Source organism: Salmo salar, chromosome 12 (assembly GCF_965601325.2).
Source record: "Salmo salar chromosome 12, fSalSal1, whole genome shotgun sequence".
NCBI classification, from domain to species: domain Eukaryota; kingdom Metazoa; phylum Chordata; class Actinopteri; order Salmoniformes; family Salmonidae; genus Salmo; species Salmo salar.
Genome location: NC_138302.1, coordinates 13,229,072 through 13,247,201, shown reverse-complemented (window position 1 = coordinate 13,247,201; position 18,130 = coordinate 13,229,072). Strand labels below are relative to the sequence as shown.

General features: G+C 45.7%; 1 protein-coding gene across 7 annotated transcripts in view; it reads right to left on the bottom strand.

The window, feature by feature from the left end:
* Positions 1 to 18,130, bottom strand: part of LOC106593723 (bromodomain-containing protein 4) — a 135,374-nt gene that overhangs the window by 81,733 nt on the left and 35,511 nt on the right. For 5 of the 7 annotated variants that reach the window (XM_082958594.1, XM_082958590.1, XM_082958591.1 and 2 more), the window contains 8 exons: positions 17,950 to 18,050; positions 17,603 to 17,863; positions 17,117 to 17,209; positions 13,707 to 14,141; positions 12,595 to 13,455; positions 12,028 to 12,095; positions 11,827 to 11,935; positions 11,533 to 11,666 (listed from right to left, as the gene is read on the bottom strand). In XM_082958594.1, coding sequence (XP_082814720.1) covers positions 11,533 to 11,666; positions 11,827 to 11,935; positions 12,028 to 12,095; positions 12,595 to 13,455; positions 13,707 to 14,141; positions 17,117 to 17,209; positions 17,603 to 17,863; positions 17,950 to 18,050 — 2,062 coding nt within the window. The remainder of the gene's footprint in view (positions 1 to 11,532; positions 11,667 to 11,826; positions 11,936 to 12,027; positions 12,096 to 12,594; positions 13,456 to 13,706; positions 14,142 to 17,116; positions 17,210 to 17,602; positions 17,864 to 17,949; positions 18,051 to 18,130) is intronic. The other 2 variants (XM_082958593.1, XM_082958595.1) reach the window with 2 other exon arrangements.

Below are 18,130 nucleotides of genomic sequence, written 5' to 3'. Positions count from 1 at the left end.
CTCCCATACACCATGTAGTCCATGTTACTGAACTGATACTGTCAATATGTATCCTCCCATCCATCATGTAGTCCATGTTACTGTCAATATGTATCCTCCCATCCACCATGTAGTCCATGTTACTGTGAATATGTATACTCCCATCTACCATGTAGTCAATGCACTGTCAATATGTATTCTCCCATCCACCATGTAGTCCATGTTCCTGTCAATATGTATCATCCCATCCACCATGTAGTCCATGTTACTGTCAATATGTATTCTCCCATCTACCATGTAGTCCATGCTACTGTCAATATGTATTCTCCCATCCACCATGTAGTCCATGTTACTGTCAATATGTATCCTCCCATCTACCATGTAGTCCATGTTACTGTCAATATGTATCCTCCCATCCACCATGTAGTCCATGTTACTGTCAATATGTATCCTCCCATCTACCATGTAGTCCATGCTACTGTCAATATGTATCCTCCCATCTACCATGTAGTCAATGCTACTTTCAATATGTATCCTCCCATCCACCATGTAGTCCATGCTACTGTCAATATGTATCCTCCCATCTACCATGTAGTCCATGCTACTGTCAATATGTATCCTCCCATCTACCATGTAGTCAATGCACTGTCAATATGTATCCTCCCATCTACCATGTAGTCCATGTTACTGTCAATATGTATCCTCCCATCCACCATGTAGTCCATGTTACTGAACTGATACTGTCAATATATATCCTCCCATCTACCATGTAGTCCATGTTACTGTCAATATTTATTCTCCTATCCTCCATGTAGTCAATGCTACTGTCAATATGTATTCTCCCATCCACCATGTAGCCCATGTTACTGTCAATATGTATCCTCCCATCCACCATGTAGTCCATGCTACTGTCAATATGTATCCTCCCATCTACCATGTAGTCAATGCACTGTCAATATGTATCCTCCCATCTACCATGTAGTCCATGTTACTGTCAATATGTATCCTCCCATCCACCATGTAGTCCATGTTACTGAACTGATACTGTCAATATATATCCTCCCATCTACCATGTAGTCCATGTTACTGTCAATATTTATTCTCCTATCCTCCATGTAGTCAATGCTACTGTCAATATGTATTCTCCCATCCACCATGTAGCCCATGTTACTGTCAATATGTATCCTCCCATCCACCATGTAGTCCATGCTACTGTCAATATGTATCCTCCCATCTACCATGTAGTCAATGCACTGTCAATATGTATCCTTCCATCCAAAATGTAGTCCATGCTACTGTCAATATGTATCCTCCCATCCACAATGTAGTCCATGTTACTGAACTGATACTGTCAATATGTATCCTCCCATCCATCATGTAGTCCATGCTACTGTCAATATGTATTCTCCCATCCACCATGTAGCCCATGTTACTGTCAATATGTATCCTCCATGTAGTCCATGTTACTGTCAATATGTATTCTCCCATCCACCATGTGGCCCATGTTACTGTCAATATGTATCCTCCATGTAGTCCATGTTACTGTCAATATGTATTCTCCCATCTACCATGTAGTCCATGCTACTGTCAGTATGTATCCTCCCATCTACCATGTACTCCATGTTACTGTCAATATGTATCCTCCCATCCACCATGTAGTCCATGCTACTGTCAATATGTATCCTCCCATCCACCATGTAGTCCATGTTACTGTCAATATGTATCATCCCATCCACCATGTAGTCCATGCTACTGTCAATATGTATCCTCCCATCTACCATGTAGTCCATGCTACTGTCAATATGTATCCTCCCATCTACCATGTAGTCAATGCACTGTCAATATGTATCCTCCCATCTACCATGTAGTCCATGTTACTGTCAATATGTATCCTCCCATCCACCATGTAGTCCATGTTACTGAACTGATACTGTCAATATATATCCTCCCATCTACCATGTAGTCCATGTTACTGTCAATATTTATTCTCCTATCCTCCATGTAGTCAATGCTACTGTCAATATGTATTCTCCCATCCACCATGTAGCCCATGTTACTGTCAATATGTATCCTCCCATCCACCATGTAGTCCATGCTACTGTCAATATGTATCCTCCCATCTACCATGTAGTCAATGCACTGTCAATATGTATCCTTCCATCCACAATGTAGTCCATGCTACTGTCAATATGTATCCTCCCATCCACAATGTAGTCCATGTTACTGAACTGATACTGTCAATATGTATCCTCCCATCCTCCATGTAGTCCATGTTACTGTCAATATGTATTCTCCCATCCACCATGTAGCCCATGTTACTGTCAATATGTATCCTCCATGTAGTCCATGTTACTGTCAATATGTATTCTCCCATCCTCCATGTAGTCCATCTTACTGTCAATATGTATCCTCCCATCTACCATGTAGTCCATGCTACTGTCAGTATGTATCCTCCCATCCACCATGTAGTCCATGCTACTGTCAATATGTATCCTCCCATACACCATGTAGTCCATGTTACTGAACTGATACTGTCAATATGTATCCTCCCATCCATCATGTAGTCCATGTTACTGTCAATATGTATCCTCCATGTAGTCCATGTTACTGTCAATATGTATTCTCCAATCCTCCATGTAGTCCATGTTACTGTCAATATGTATCCTCCCATCCACCATGTAGTCCATGTTCCTGTCAATATGTATCATCCCATCCACCATGTAGTCCATGTTACTGTCAATATGTATCCGCCATGTAGTCCATGTTCCTGTCAATATGTATCATCCCATCCACCATGTAGTCCATGTTACTGTCAATATGTATCCTCCATGTAGTCCATGTTACTGAACTGATACTGTCAATATGTATCCTCCCATCCATCATGTAGTCCATGCTACTGTCAATATGTATTCTCCCATCCACCATGTAGCCCATGTTACTGTCAATATGTATCCTCCATGTAGTCCATGTTACTGTCAATATGTATTCTCCCATCCACCATGTAGCCCATGTTACTGTCAATATGTATCCTCCATGTAGTCCATGTTACTGTCAATATGTATTCTCCCATCCTCCATGTAGTCCATGTTACTGTCAATATGTATCCTCCCATCCACCATGTAGTCCATGCTACTGTCAATATGTATCCTCCCATCCACCATGTAGTCCATGTTACTGTCAATATGTATCCTCCCATCTACCATGTAGTCCATGCTACTGTCAATATGTATCCTCCCATCTACCATGTAGTCCATGCTACTGTCAATATGTATCCTCCCATCTACCATGTAGTCCATGCTACTGTCAATATGTATCCTCCCATCCACCATGTAGTCAATGCTACTTTCAATATGTATCATCCCATCCACCATGTAGTCCATGCTACTGTCAATATGTATCCTCCCATCTACCATGTAGTCCATGCTACTGTCAATATGTATCCTCCCATCTACCATGTAGTCAATGCACTGTCAATATGTATCCTCCCATCTACCATGTAGTCCATGTTAATGTCAATATATATCCTCCCATCTACCATGTAGTCCATGTTACTGTCAATATTTATTCTCCTATCCTCCATGTAGTCAATGCTACTGTCAATATGTATTCTCCCATCCACCATGTAGCCCATGTTACTGTCAATATGTATCCTCCCATCCACCATGTAGTCCATGCTACTGTCAATATGTATCCTCCCATCTACCATGTAGTCAATGCACTGTCAATATGTATCCTTCCATCCACAATGTAGTCCATGCTACTGTCAATATGTATCCTCCCATCTACCATGTAGTCCATGCTACTGTCAATATGTATCCTCCCATCTACCATGTAGTCCATGCTACTGTCAATATGTATTCTCCCATCCACCATGTAGTCCATGTTACTGTCAATATGTATCCTCCCATCTACCATGTAGTCAATGCACTGTCAATATGTATTCTCCCATCCACCATGTAGTCCATGTTACTGTCAATATGTATCCTCCCATCCACCATGTAGCCCATGTTACTGTCAATTTGTATTCTCCAATCCTCCATGTAGTCCATGTTACTGTCAATATGTATCCTCCCATCCACCATGTAGCCCATGCTACTGTCAATATGTATTCTCCCATCCACCATGTAGCCCATGTTACTGTCAATATGTATTCTCCAATCCTCCATGTAGTCCATGTTACTGTCAATATGTATCCTCCCATCCATCATGTAGTCCATGTTACTGTCAATATGTATCCTCCATGTAGTCCATGTTACTGTCAATATGTATTCTCCAATCCTCCATGTAGTCCATGTTACTGTCAATATGTATCCTCCCATCCACCATGTAGTCCATGTTCCTGTCAATATGTATCATCCCATCCACCATGTAGTCCATGTTACTGTCAATATGTATCCTCCATGTAGTCCATGTTCCTGTCAATATGTATCATCCCATCCACCATGTAGTCCATGTTACTGTCAATATGTATCCTCCATGTAGTCCATGCTACTGTCAATATGTATTCTCCCATCCACCATGTAGCCCATGTTACTGTCAATATGTATCCTCCATGTAGTCCATGTTACTGTCAATATGTATCCTCCCATCCACCATGTAGTCCATGTTCCTGTCAATATGTATCATCCCATCCACCATGTAGTCCATGTTACTGTCAATATGTATTCTCCCATCTACCATGTAGTCCATGCCACTGTCAATATGTATTCTCCCATCCACCATGTAGTCCATGTTACTGTCAATATGTATCCTCCCTTCTACCATGTAGTCCATGTTACTGTCAATATGTATCCTCCCATCCACCATGTAGTCCATGTTACTGTCAATATGTATTCTCCCATCTACCATGTAGTCCATGCTACTGTCAATATGTATTCTCCCATCCACCATGTAGTCCATGTTACTGTCAATATGTATCCTCCCATCTACCATGTAGTCCATGTTACTGTCAATATGTATCCTCCCATCCACCATGTAGTCCATGTTACTGTCAATATGTATCCTCCCATCTACCATGTAGTCCATGCTACTGTCAATATGTATCCTCCCATCTACCATGTAGTCAATGCTACTTTCAATATGTATCATCCCATCCACCATGTAGTCCATGCTACTGTCAATATGTATCCTCCCATCTACCATGTAGTCAATGCACTGTCAATATGTATCCTCCCATCTACCATGTAGTCCATGTTACTGTCAATATGTATCCTCCCATCCACCATGTAGTCCATGTTACTGAACTGATACTGTCAATATATATCCTCCCATCTACCATGTAGTCCATGTTACTGTCAATATTTATTCTCCTATCCTCCATGTAGTCAATGCTACTGTCAATATGTATTCTCCCATCCACCATGTAGCCCATGTTACTGTCAATATGTATCCTCCCATCCACCATGTAGTCCATGCTACTGTCAATATGTATCCTCCCATCTACCATGTAGTCAATGCACTGTCAATATGTATCCTTCCATCCACAATGTAGTCCATGCTACTGTCAATATGTATCCTCCCATCCACAATGTAGTCCATGTTACTGAACTGATAATGTCAATTTGTATCCTCCCATCCATCATGTAGTCCATGCTACTGTCAATATGTATTCTCCCATCCACCATGTAGCCCATGTTACTGTCAATATGTATCCTCCATGTAGTCCATGTTACTGTCAATATGTATTCTCCCATCCACCATGTAGCCCATGTTACTGTCAATATGTATCCTCCATGTAGTCCATGTTACTGTCAATATGTATTCTCCCATCCTCCATGTAGTCCATGTTACTGTCAATATGTATCCTCCCATCTACCATGTAGTCCATGCTACTGTCAGTATGTATCCTCCCATCTACCATGTACTCCATGTTACTGTCAATATGTATCCTCCCATCCACCATGTAGTCCATGTTACTGTCAATATGTATCCTCCCATCTACCATGTAGTCCATGCTACTGTCAATATGTATCCTCCCATCTACCATGTAGTCCATGCTACTGTCAATATGTATCCTCCCATCCACCATGTAGTCCATGCTACTGTCAATATGTATCCTCCCATCCACCATGTAGTCCATGCTACTGTCAATATGTATCCTCCCATCCACCATGTAGTCCATGTTACTGTCAATATGTATCCTCCCATCCACCATGTAGTCCATGCTACTGTCAATATGTATCCTCCCATCCACCATGTAGTCCATGTTACTGTCAATATGTATCCTCCCATCCACCATGTACTCCATGCTATTGAACTGATACTGTCAATATGTATCCTCCCATCCACCATGTAGTCCATGTTACTGAACTGATACTGTCAATATGTATCCTCCCATCCACCATCTAGTCCATGCTACTGTCAATATGTATTCTCCCATCCACCATGTAGCCCATGTTACTGTCAATATGTATCCTCCATGTAGTCCATGTTACTGTCAATATGTATTCTCCCATCCACCATGTAGCCCATGTTACTGTCAATATGTATCCTCCATGTAGTCCATGTTACTGTCAATATGTATTTTCCCATCCTCCATGTAGTACATGTTACTGTCAATATGTATCCTCCCATCCACCATGTAGTCCATGTTACTGTCAATATGTATCCTCCCATCTACCATGTAGTCCATGTTACTGTCAATATGTATCCTCCCATCTACCATGTAGTCCATGCTACTGTCAATATCTATCCTCCCATCCACCATGTAGTCCATGTTACTGAACTGATACTGTCAATATGTATCCTCCCATCTACCATGTAGTCCATGTTACTGTCAATATGTATTCTCCCATCCACCATGTAGCCCATGTTACTGTCAATATGTATCCTCCATGTAGTCCATGTTACTGTCAATATGTATTCTCCCATCCACCATGTAGCCCATGTTACTGTCAATATGTATCCTCCATGTAGTCCATGTTACTGTCAATATGTATTTTCCCATCCTCCATGTAGTACATGTTACTGTCAATATGTATCCTCCCATCCACCATGTAGTCCATGTTACTGTCAATATGTATCCTCCCATCTACCATGTAGTCCATGTTACTGTCAATATGTATCCTCCCATCTACCATGTAGTCCATGCTACTGTCAATATCTATCCTCCCATCCACCATGTAGTCCATGTTACTGAACTGATACTGTCAATATGTATCCTCCCATCCTACCATGTAGCTCCATGTCTACTGTCAATATGTATCCTCCCATCCACACCATGTAGCCCATGTTACTGTCAATATGTATTCTCCAATCCTCCATGTAGTCCATGTTACTGTCAATATGTATCCTCCCATCCACCATGTAGTCCATGCTACTGTCAATATGTATCCTCCCATACACCATGTAGTCCATGTTACTGAACTGATACTGTCAATATGTATCCTCCCATCCATCATGTAGTCCATGTTACTGTCAATATGTATCCTCCATGTAGTCCATGTTACTGTCAATATGTATTCTCCAATCCTCCATGTAGTCCATGTTACTGTCAATATGTATCCTCCCATCCACCATGTAGTCCATGTTCCTGTCAATATGTATCATCCCATCCACCATGTAGTCCATGTTACTGTCAATATGTATCCTCCATGTAGTCCATGTTCCTGTCAATATGTATCATCCCATCCACCATGTAGTCCATGTTACTGTCAATATGTATCCTCCATGTAGTCCATGTTACTGTCAATATGTATCCTCCCATCCACCATGTAGTCCATGTTCCTGTCAATATGTATCATCCCATCCACCATGTAGTCCATGTTACTGTCAATATGTATTCTCCCATCTACCATGTAGTCCATGCTACTGTCAATATGTATTCTCCCATCCACCATGTAGTCCATGTTACTGTCAATATGTATCCTCCCTTCTACCATGTAGTCCATGTTACTGTCAATATGTATCCTCCCATCCACCATGTAGTCCATGTTACTGTCAATATGTATCCTCCCTTCTACCATGTAGTCCATGTTACTGTCAATATGTATCCTCCCATCCACCATGTAGTCCATGTTACTGTCAATATGTATCCTCCCATCTACCATGTAGTCCATGCTACTGTCAATATGTATCCTCCCATCTACCATGTAGTCAATGCTACTTTCAATATGTATCATCCCATCCACCATGTAGTCCATGTTACTGTCAATATGTATTCTCCCATCTACCATGTAGTCCATGCTACTGTCAATATGTATTCTCCCATCCACCATGTAGTCCATGTTACTGTCAATATGTATCCTCCCATCTACCATGTAGTCCATGTTACTGTCAATATGTATCCTCCCATCCACCATGTAGTCCATGTTACTGTCAATATGTATCCTCCCATCTACCATGTAGTCCATGCTACTGTCAATATGTATCATCCCATCCACCATGTAGTCCATGCTACTGTCAATATGTATCCTCCCATCTACCATGTAGTCCATGCTACTGTCAATATGTATCCTCCCATCTACCATGTAGTCAATGCACTGTCAATATGTATCCTCCCATCTACCATGTAGTCCATGTTACTGTCAATATGTATCCTCCCATCCACCATGTAGTCCATGTTACTGAACTGATACTGTCAATATATATCCTCCCATCTACCATGTAGTCCATGTTACTGTCAATATTTATTCTCCTATCCTCCATGTAGTCAATGCTACTGTCAATATGTATTCTCCCATCTACCATGTAGCCCATGTTACTGTCAATATGTATTCTCCCATCCACCATGTAGCCCATGTTACTGTCAATATGTATCCTCCCATCCACCATGTAGTCCATGCTACTGTCAATATGTATCCTTCCATCCACAATGTAGTCCATGCTACTGTCAATATGTATCCTCCCATCCACAATGTAGTCCATGTTACTGAACTGATACTGTCAATATGTATCCTCCCATCCATCATGTAGTCCATGCTACTGTCAATATGTATTCTCCCATCCACCATGTAGCCCATGTTACTGTCAATATGTATCCTCCATGTAGTCCATGTTACTGTCAATATGTATTCTCCCATCCTCCATGTAGTCCATGTTACTGTCAATATGTATCCTCCCATCTACCATGTAGTCCATGCTACTGTCAGTATGTATCCTCCCATCTACCATGTACTCCATGTTACTGTCAATATGTATCCTCCCATCCACCATGTAGTCCATGCTACTGTCAATATGTATCCTCCCATCCACCATGTAGTCCATGTTACTGTCAATATGTATCCTCCCATCTACCATGTAGTCCATGTTACTGTCAATATGTATCCTCCCATCTACCATGTAGTCCATGCTACTGTCAATATGTATCATCCCATCCACCATGTAGTCCATGCTACTGTCAATATGTATCCTCCCATCTACCATGTAGTCCATGCTACTGTCAATATGTATCCTCCCATCTACCATGTAGTCAATGCACTGTCAATATGTATCCTCCCATCTACCATGTAGTCCATGTTACTGTCAATATGTATCCTCCCATCCACCATGTAGTCCATGTTACTGAACTGATACTGTCAATATATATCCTCCCATCTACCATGTAGCCCATGTTACTGTCAATATGTATTCTCCCATCCACCATGTAGCCCATGTTACTGTCAATATGTATCCTCCCATCCACCATGTAGTCCATGCTACTGTCAATATGTATCCTTCCATCCACAATGTAGTCCATGCTACTGTCAATATGTATCCTCCCATCCACAATGTAGTCCATGTTACTGAACTGATACTGTCAATATGTATCCTCCCATCCATCATGTAGTCCATGCTACTGTCAATATGTATTCTCCCATCCACCATGTAGCCCATGTTACTGTCAATATGTATCCTCCATGTAGTCCATGTTACTGTCAATATGTATTCTCCCATCCACCATGTAGCCCATGTTACTGTCAATATGTATCCTCCATGTAGTCCATGTTACTGTCAATATGTATCCTCCATGTAGTCCATGTTACTGTCAATATGTATCCTCCCATCCACCATGTAGTCCCATGTTACTGTCAATATGTATCCCTCCGGGCATGCTGCAGCCATCGTAGTCCCATGTTACTGTCAATATGTATCCTCCCATCCCTGAGCCATGTACGTCGCCCCCATCCCGGCCTGTACTGTCAATATGTATCCTCCCATCCACCATGTAGTCCATGTTACTGAACTGATACTGTCAATATGTATCCTCCCATCCACCATGTAGTCCATGTTACTGAACTGATACTGTCAATATATATCCTCCCATCCACCATGTAGTCCATGTTACTGTCAATATGTATCCTCCCATCTACCATGTAGTCCATGCTACTGTCAATATGTATCCTCCCATCTACCATGTAGTCCATGCTACTGTCAATATGTATTCTCCCATCCACCATGTAGTCCATGTTACTGTCAATATGTATCCTCCCATCTACCATGTAGTCAATGCACTGTCAATATGTATTCTCCCATCCACCATGTAGTCCATGTTACTGTCATTATGTTATTATATGTTCTTCAACAGTGAAATAAAAGTTTTACACGCGTTCTCCCATTACTCAATTTGAAATTGAAAACGTTTCTAGGAGAGCAGGGAAGATGCGTGCTGAAAAGTCATTGTCACTTGTTGCACAGAGTGGGGTGTGCTAGCGGGACAACGGTGTCTCGTCACCAGACACATCTAGATTTTACAAGGCTGGCACAAGCAGGTCCCACTCCACGCAGCAAAGTCACTCGTCTTCAGTGGGCATCGCTCACCAGTGCACCACCCGTCCCGAGTCGGGCCTCAGCTTCTGGTTGAACACCTCGCTCTCTTGCTCTCTGCTAAAGATCCTCGTCGGTGTATTCCGGTTCAAATAAATAAGGCTCGGCCCCAAATTCTAACATTTCCTTTTTGTATTCGTAGTCAGACATGTCGGTAGCGTAGCGGTTTGAAAGGAAAAATAACTAGCTAGCTTGGTATTTAGTAACCGCCAGCTGTGTGTTTTTACAGCAGACACCTTATTGTCGATGAGTAATCGCCAGCTGTGTGTTTTTTACAGCAGACACCTTATTGCAGATGAGTAATCGCCAGCTGTGTTTTTACAGCAGACACCTTATTGTCGATGAGTAATCGCCAGCTGTGTTTTTACAGCAGACACCTTATTGCAGACTGGAGTGTGCTTCTGAACCACGCCTCCCTAAGGGTTTGGGAACGAGGAAGTACACACATGCGCGTGCATTGAAATATCTCTTTAGTTGAACAAAATAGAATACAACGTTGTAGCTGAAGTTCAGAATGACACAACGTCATGTGTACAACATCTACAGACCTGCATTACAATACTGAGAGCTTTGTCCTTTATAAAAGGACATATTTGGGTGTTTTTGGAGCCCGTGTTCGTGTTTTTTCGTGACCCCCATATACTACACAACGAGGATGAGGAAGTGATTTGCTCAGGTTTCTCAAAAACATGTGAAATCACACGGACCCTTCTATAATATGCTATTTACATATAAAAAAGGAAACTTCTCCTTTAAATGAAGTCCTGAATCTACATGCTTTGTTCTAGTATGATTCTGACTCTCTCACACCTGTGTCTTCTTGGCAGTGATGGGAGTTTTAGCCTCCTGCTTCAGTTTGCTGTCCTGATGGGAAGGGGGAGGGGCCGGGGAGTCCGGGAGGCGGAGCCCAGGACGAGAACCGTCCAATAGCTTCACATCTGATCCTGCAGGAGTCAAATGATTAGGTTACCTGTATTAACCATTCACTGTGAAGAAATTCTAAAATAGACACTCTACCGTCGAGGCAGAGAGACACACAGAGAAATCTCTCCCGCTCTCTCCCTAACGCTTCTTACACACACAGAGCCAGGTGTGTGTACTCACTGTGTGTGTGTTTGTTGTCTTGTGGTTTGTGGTGTCGCTGGGCGGGGCTGAAGGGGGAGGGGGGCAGCACCGGGGAGGGGAGCGGCTTCTCCTCTTTCACCCTTTGGTTCTGCAGTGAACACACAGGGTTATTACACACACACACAATGTACAGTACACACACACACACACTGTACACACACACTCTCTTTGTGTACTCACAGGTTTCTTGGGCTGGGAAGGGGACTGTGAATGTATCATCAGAGGGGAGGGGCTCTCCCTCAGAGGACCTATCACAACGGGAGAAACACCAGTATGGAAATTAGTGGGGTAGAGGTCTTCACGGATATACCCTAACCTGATTACCTGAGATCCAAACAGTCTGAAAATATGTCAAAAACTGACCAGATCCAATATTATATTGATGAAAATAAATATCCTCTATATATCACATTTGGTACACATGGCAGTTGGTTCAGTCAAAAGAAAAAATCTCTCAAGTCAAAACAGTTCTGCTGGCTTTGAGCAGCAATAAAGACCCATTTTTTATCTGATACAGATCCGACCCAATTTGGATCCGATTCTCCCTCATCTTGGACATGCTTTGGGTCAGATCTGGTCCACCTCGGATCCGAATCGACTTGGATATATCCTGTCTGTGTCGAACGGGAAATTTCACGGATCCAATTCGGTTCAGATCTTCCTTTTTCGGAATCCAAGAATCCCTCTAGTGGGTGTTGTCTGTCTGCCTGCCTGCGTGTGTATGCTTGCGTGTATTATCTCTCCTACCTGTATTGAAAGGCTCAGTTTTGATCCGTGGTGATGGTTGTGGATGTAGTATCTGCTTGAGCCCTTTCTGTGCCGGGTGGATGGTGCTCTGTTGCTGGGGGAACAACATCCCCTGTCCCGCCTGCTGCAAGTGTGTGTGAGCATGTGAGTGAGGGTGTGTGTGAGGGTGTGAGTGAGGATGTGTTGCGAGCCTCTGCTGTTGCTGGGTTGGAGCGGCCGCTGCCTGTGACTGAGTCTGCATGGCCTGCATGAGCTGAGACTGGACCCGCCCAGGAGACTGTGTATGGGCCGGGGGCCGGGACATGAGCTGAGACTGGACCCGCCCAGGAGACTGTGTATGGGCCGGGGGCCGGGACATGAGCTGAGACTGGACCCGCCCAGGAGACTGTGTATGGGCCGGGGGCCGGGACATGAGCTGAGACTGGACCCGCCCAGGAGACTGTGTGTGGGCCGGGGGCCGGGACATGAGCTGAGACTGGACCCGCACAGGAGACTGTGTGTGGGGGTGTATGTGTGCCGGGGGCCGAGACGACTGCAGGTACATGTGCACCTGGCTGAGTGGGAGGGGAGGGGTTTCAGAGTTACTGGGCACGGCCTCCTCGTCGTCCTCAAATAGGGCTTGAGGGGGTTGGGCCGAGACCCCCAGGATTCCGTGGGGGGTGGGGGGAGAGGGGACACAAGGGCGAGGGAGGGAGGGTTGGGGAATGGGGAGGGAGGGCTGGGGAATGTGGAGGGAGGGCTGGGGGGGAGGAGGAGCGGAGGAAGTGGAGGGGGGGAGGGAGGAGGGGGGAGGTTGAGGGGGTTTGGGGGCTGCCCGGTTGCTGGGGCGGGACGGCTGCTGGGGGAGAGCGTTGTGGAGTGCTACAGAGAGAAGGGAGGGAGGAGAGAGAGAAGGGAGGGAGGGAGGAGAGAGAGAAGGGAGGGAGGGAGGGAGGGAGGAGAGAGAGAAGGGAGGGAGGAGAGAAGGGAGGGAGGAGAATGGGGGTGAGGGACAAAAAGAGTAAGTACAGAAATAAATTATATTTCTAAAATCTAAATGTTTCATTAAAACCAAAACCCCTCGACACAATGAAGTGTAGAAATGTGTGGTGTGTGTCTGTTCATCCACATACCTGGGGAGAGCATGACGGAGGGCATGACGGCTTGGTGGCTGAGGAAGGGCTGTGTGCGCTCAGAGGTGTGTGTGGCCGGGTGTGTGTGTGTGTTGGTAGCGTTGAGGTGGGGGGGTCCGGCGGCAGGGGCCCCCAGTTCATTACAGGGGGGCTCCCCCACCTGCTGGCTCTGATGGGGGGCCAGGAAGTGAGCTAGGGGGTCAAAGGTCAAAGAGGAGTCCAGAGAGGTCACGGGGACAGTGGGGATGGAGGGAGGAGGAGGGGGGGCGAAGGGGTGTTGATGCTGCTGCTGGGGGGGTTTGGATTGAACTAGGGGGGTCTGGGGGGAGGAGGGGTCCAGAGGGGCAGTGATGCTGACCCTGCCCTTGCTGGACTGGTGGGGTCTCTTACAGTATATATTGCTAGAGGAGGACTTTTGCTGCTGGGGGGCCAGCCCTGAGAGAGAGAGAGAGAGAGAGAGAGGAGAGAGAGAGAGAGAGAGAGCAGGAGAGAGAGCAGGAGAGCGCGAGAGAGGGAGCGCGAGAGAAGGAGCGCAGGAGAGCGCGAGAGAGGGAGCGCAGGAGAGAGAGAGAGAGGGAGCGCAGGAGAGCGCAGGAGAGCGAGAGAGAGGGAGCGAGAGAGGGAGCGCAGGAGAGGAAGCGCAGGAGAGAGAGAGAGAGGGAGCGCAGGAGAGAGAGAGAGAGGGAGCGCAGGAGAGAGAGAGAGAGGGAGCGCAGGAGAGAGAGAGAGAGGGAGCGCAGGAGAGAGAGAGAGAGGGAGCGCAGGAGAGAGAGAGAGGGAGAGAGAGGGAGCGCAGGAGAGAGAGAGGGAGCGCAGGAGAGAGGGAGGGAGCGCAGGAGAGAGGGAGAGAGAGAGAGGGAGCGCAGGAGAGAGAGAGAGAGAGAGAGAGAGGGAGCGCAGGAGAGAGAGAGAGAGAGAGAGAGAGGGAGCGCAGGAGAGAGAGAGAGAGAGAGAGGGAGCGCAGGAGAGAGAGAGAGAGAGAGAGGGAGCGCAGGAGAGAGAGAGAGAGAGAGAGAGAGAGGGAGCGCAGGAGAGAGGAGAGAGAGGGAGCGCAGGAGAGAGAGAGAGAGAGAGGGAGCGCAGGAGAGAGAGAGAGAGAGAGAGGGAGCGCAGGAGAGAGGGAGAGAGGGAGCGCAGGAGAGAGGGAGAGAGGGAGCGCAGGAGAGAGAGAGAGAGAGGGAGAGCAGGAGAGAGAGACAACATAATGAAAATGTTGTGTGTACAGGGCTTGACATTTAGGTCAATTTCCCAGCGGCACACCGGGCCAGTGCCAACTGAAAGCTACTGGCCCGAACGGAAAAACTATTGGCCCAGATCAGGGGAGGAGTGGAAAGAGATGAAAGTAGCCAATAGTCTAATAGTCTATAACTATAATAACCTACCTCCACACACAAATCCTTACATTGTAACTTAATATCATATTGACATGAAAAAAACTAACTTTGCGCAATCTCAAAAAGGGTGTTATTGTTAGTGACCTTGAACAGTGAGCAGGCTTGTAAGACCCTATAACATTTGATTTTTTTGGCCAAATAAGGTTCAGTTTTGCTAGTTTTTTTCACTCTCAAAATCACAACTCATTTCTTTCTGACAGCTAAATTGGATGTTCAAAGTCCACAGCAATGCTTTAAATCACATCAGGAGGCCACTTCTGAGGTCTGGAAAAAACCCAAACAAAAACCCATACTGAAGTTCACCTTTAATTCAATTGCACACCGAGGAAGAGACAGTTGTGTTTGGCTAGTGGCGTTTCTGTACTGTAAAATGCCCACCCCGTTGATAGAAATCATCATGATATCATTCTGTCAGGTTGTCCTACTTCACAGACAACATTTCATTGGGAAGGTTTTTGTGGGAAGCCTTTAGAAATGACTGTTTCTTGCATGCTAACTGTCTCCTCCATGCTAACTGTCTCCTCCATGCTAACTGTCTCCTCCATGCAAACTGTCTCCTCCATGCAAACTGTCTCCTCCATGCAAACTGTCTCCTCCATGCAAACTGTCTCCTCCATGCAAACTGTCTCCTCCATGCAAACTGTCTCCTCCATGCTAACTGTCTCCTCCATGCTAACTGTCTCCTCCATGCTAACTGTCTCCTCCATGCTAACTGTCTCCTCCATGCTAACTGTCTCCTCCATGCTAAGTAGCTACACAACAACAGGCTTTACTTCTTCAGAAAGATGCACAAATCCCTGATGCATTCTGTCGTTCTACTGACAGCTGCTTCACAACCAGCTGACTGACAGCTGCTTCACAACCAGCTGACTGACAGCTGCTTCACAACCAGCTGACTGACAGCTGCTTCACAACCAGTTGACTGACAGCTGCTTCACAACCAGTTGACTGACAGCTGCTTCACAACCAGCTGACTGAGAGCTGCAATACAACCAGTTGACTGACAGCTGCTTCACAACCAGTTGACTGAGAGCTGCAATACAACCAGCTGACTGAGAGCTGCAATACAACCAGCTGACTGAGAGCTGCAATACAACCAGCTGACTGAGAGCTGCAATACAACCAGTTGACTGAGAGCGTTGACTGAGAGCTGCAATACAACCAGCTGACTGAGAGCTGCAATACAACCAGCTGACTGAGAGCTGCAATACAACCAGTTGACTGAGAGCTGCAATACAACCAGTTGACTGAGAGCTGCAATACAACCAGCTGACTGAGAGCTGCAATACAACCAGCTGACTGAGAGCTGCAATACAACCAGCTGACTGAGAGCTGCAATACAACCAGCTGACTGAGAGCTGCAATACAACCAGTTGACTGCGAGCTGCAATACAACCAGTTGACTGCGAGCTGCAATACAACCAGTTGACTGCGAGCTGCAATACAACCAGTTGACTGAGAGCTGCAATACAACCAGTTGACTGAGAGCTGCAATACAACCAGCTGACTGAGAGCTGCAATACAACCAGCTGACTGAGAGCTGCAATACAACCAGCTGACTGAGAGCTGCAATACAACCAGCTGACTGAGAGCTGCAATACAACCAGTTGACTGAGAGCTGCAATACAACCAGTTGACTGAGAGCTGCAATACAACCAGCTGACTGAGAGCTGCAATACAACCAGTTGACTGAGAGCTGCAATGCAACCAGCTGACTGAGAGCTGCAATGCAACCAGTTGACTGAGAGCTGCAATACAACCAGTTGACTGAGAGCTGCAATACAACCAGTTGACTGAGAGCTGCAATACAACCAGTTGACTGAGAGCTGCAATACAACCAGTTGACTGAGAGCTGCAATACAACCAGTTGACTGAGAGCTGCAATACAACCAGCTGACTGAGAGCTGCAATACAACCAGTTGACTGAGAGCTGCACACTCCTGCTGCCCGACGTGATACCCCACTCAAACTATGTATTATGAGCCATGTGTGTGTGTGTAGTGTTGTGTGTGTTACCTGTGTTGTCGCTGTCAGAGGAGTCACTGCTGCCTGATGAAGATCCCGTCTTCATCTTCATCACACTGGTCACCTCCAGAGCCTTCTCTACTGCTTCACACACACACAGGATGGGTTAACACTCTCTCCCTGGATGGGTTAACACTCTCTCCCTGGATGGGTTAACACTCTCTCCCTGGATGGGTTAACTGGTCATTCTGGTCAATATTATTTCACCCTCCCTCCCTCCCTCCCTCCCTCCCTCCCTCCCTCCCTCCCTCCCTCCCTCCCTCCGTGAACACACACATCCTCTCCTGGTGTGTCATTATTTCACCACCACTCTCTCTTTCTCCCTCTCTTTCTCCATTATTTTTCCACCACTCACTCTCTTCCGTCCCTCCTTCCCTCCCTCTCGCTCCTTTTTACCTGGCTGTGATATCTTCTTCTTTCTAAGGCTGGTCGAGATGCATTTCTCAGGCTCTCTCCCTCCCCATCTCTCTCTCTTACCTGGCTGGGATTTCTTTTTCTTTCTAAGGCTGGTCCAGACATATTTCTCCAGCTCTCGGAGCGTCGAGGGTTTCAGCGCCTCAAAGTCGATCTCTATCTCGTCTGGGTTGGTGTTCTTGAGCGATGGCTCTCGTGATTGGATGATGTGGACGACGCGGCCAAGCTTGTCGCCGGGCAGTTTATTGATGTCCAGACTGAGCTGGCGTTTCTCCTCGTAGGACATTGGCTTACACCTGTCAGCTGCCCCGCCCACAAACACACCTGGGACACAGACAAATACATTAACATTTTAAAAAATACTTTATTTTTTATTTTTTTATCTTACAAAATCTCTCTCACTCACTCACTCGTGTCATCTTCTGCCTCCAGCGAGGCTGAGGGGGCAAGGGGGGTGGAGCCGGTCTGATGTGGGGCGCCCGGACGACTGTTCTTCATACTTTCTTTTTTACTGTGGAGAAAGAGAGAGATGAGAGCGAGTTGACAGAGCGTGTCAGAGAGAAATGATGAATCAATCAGAAACCTCCACTG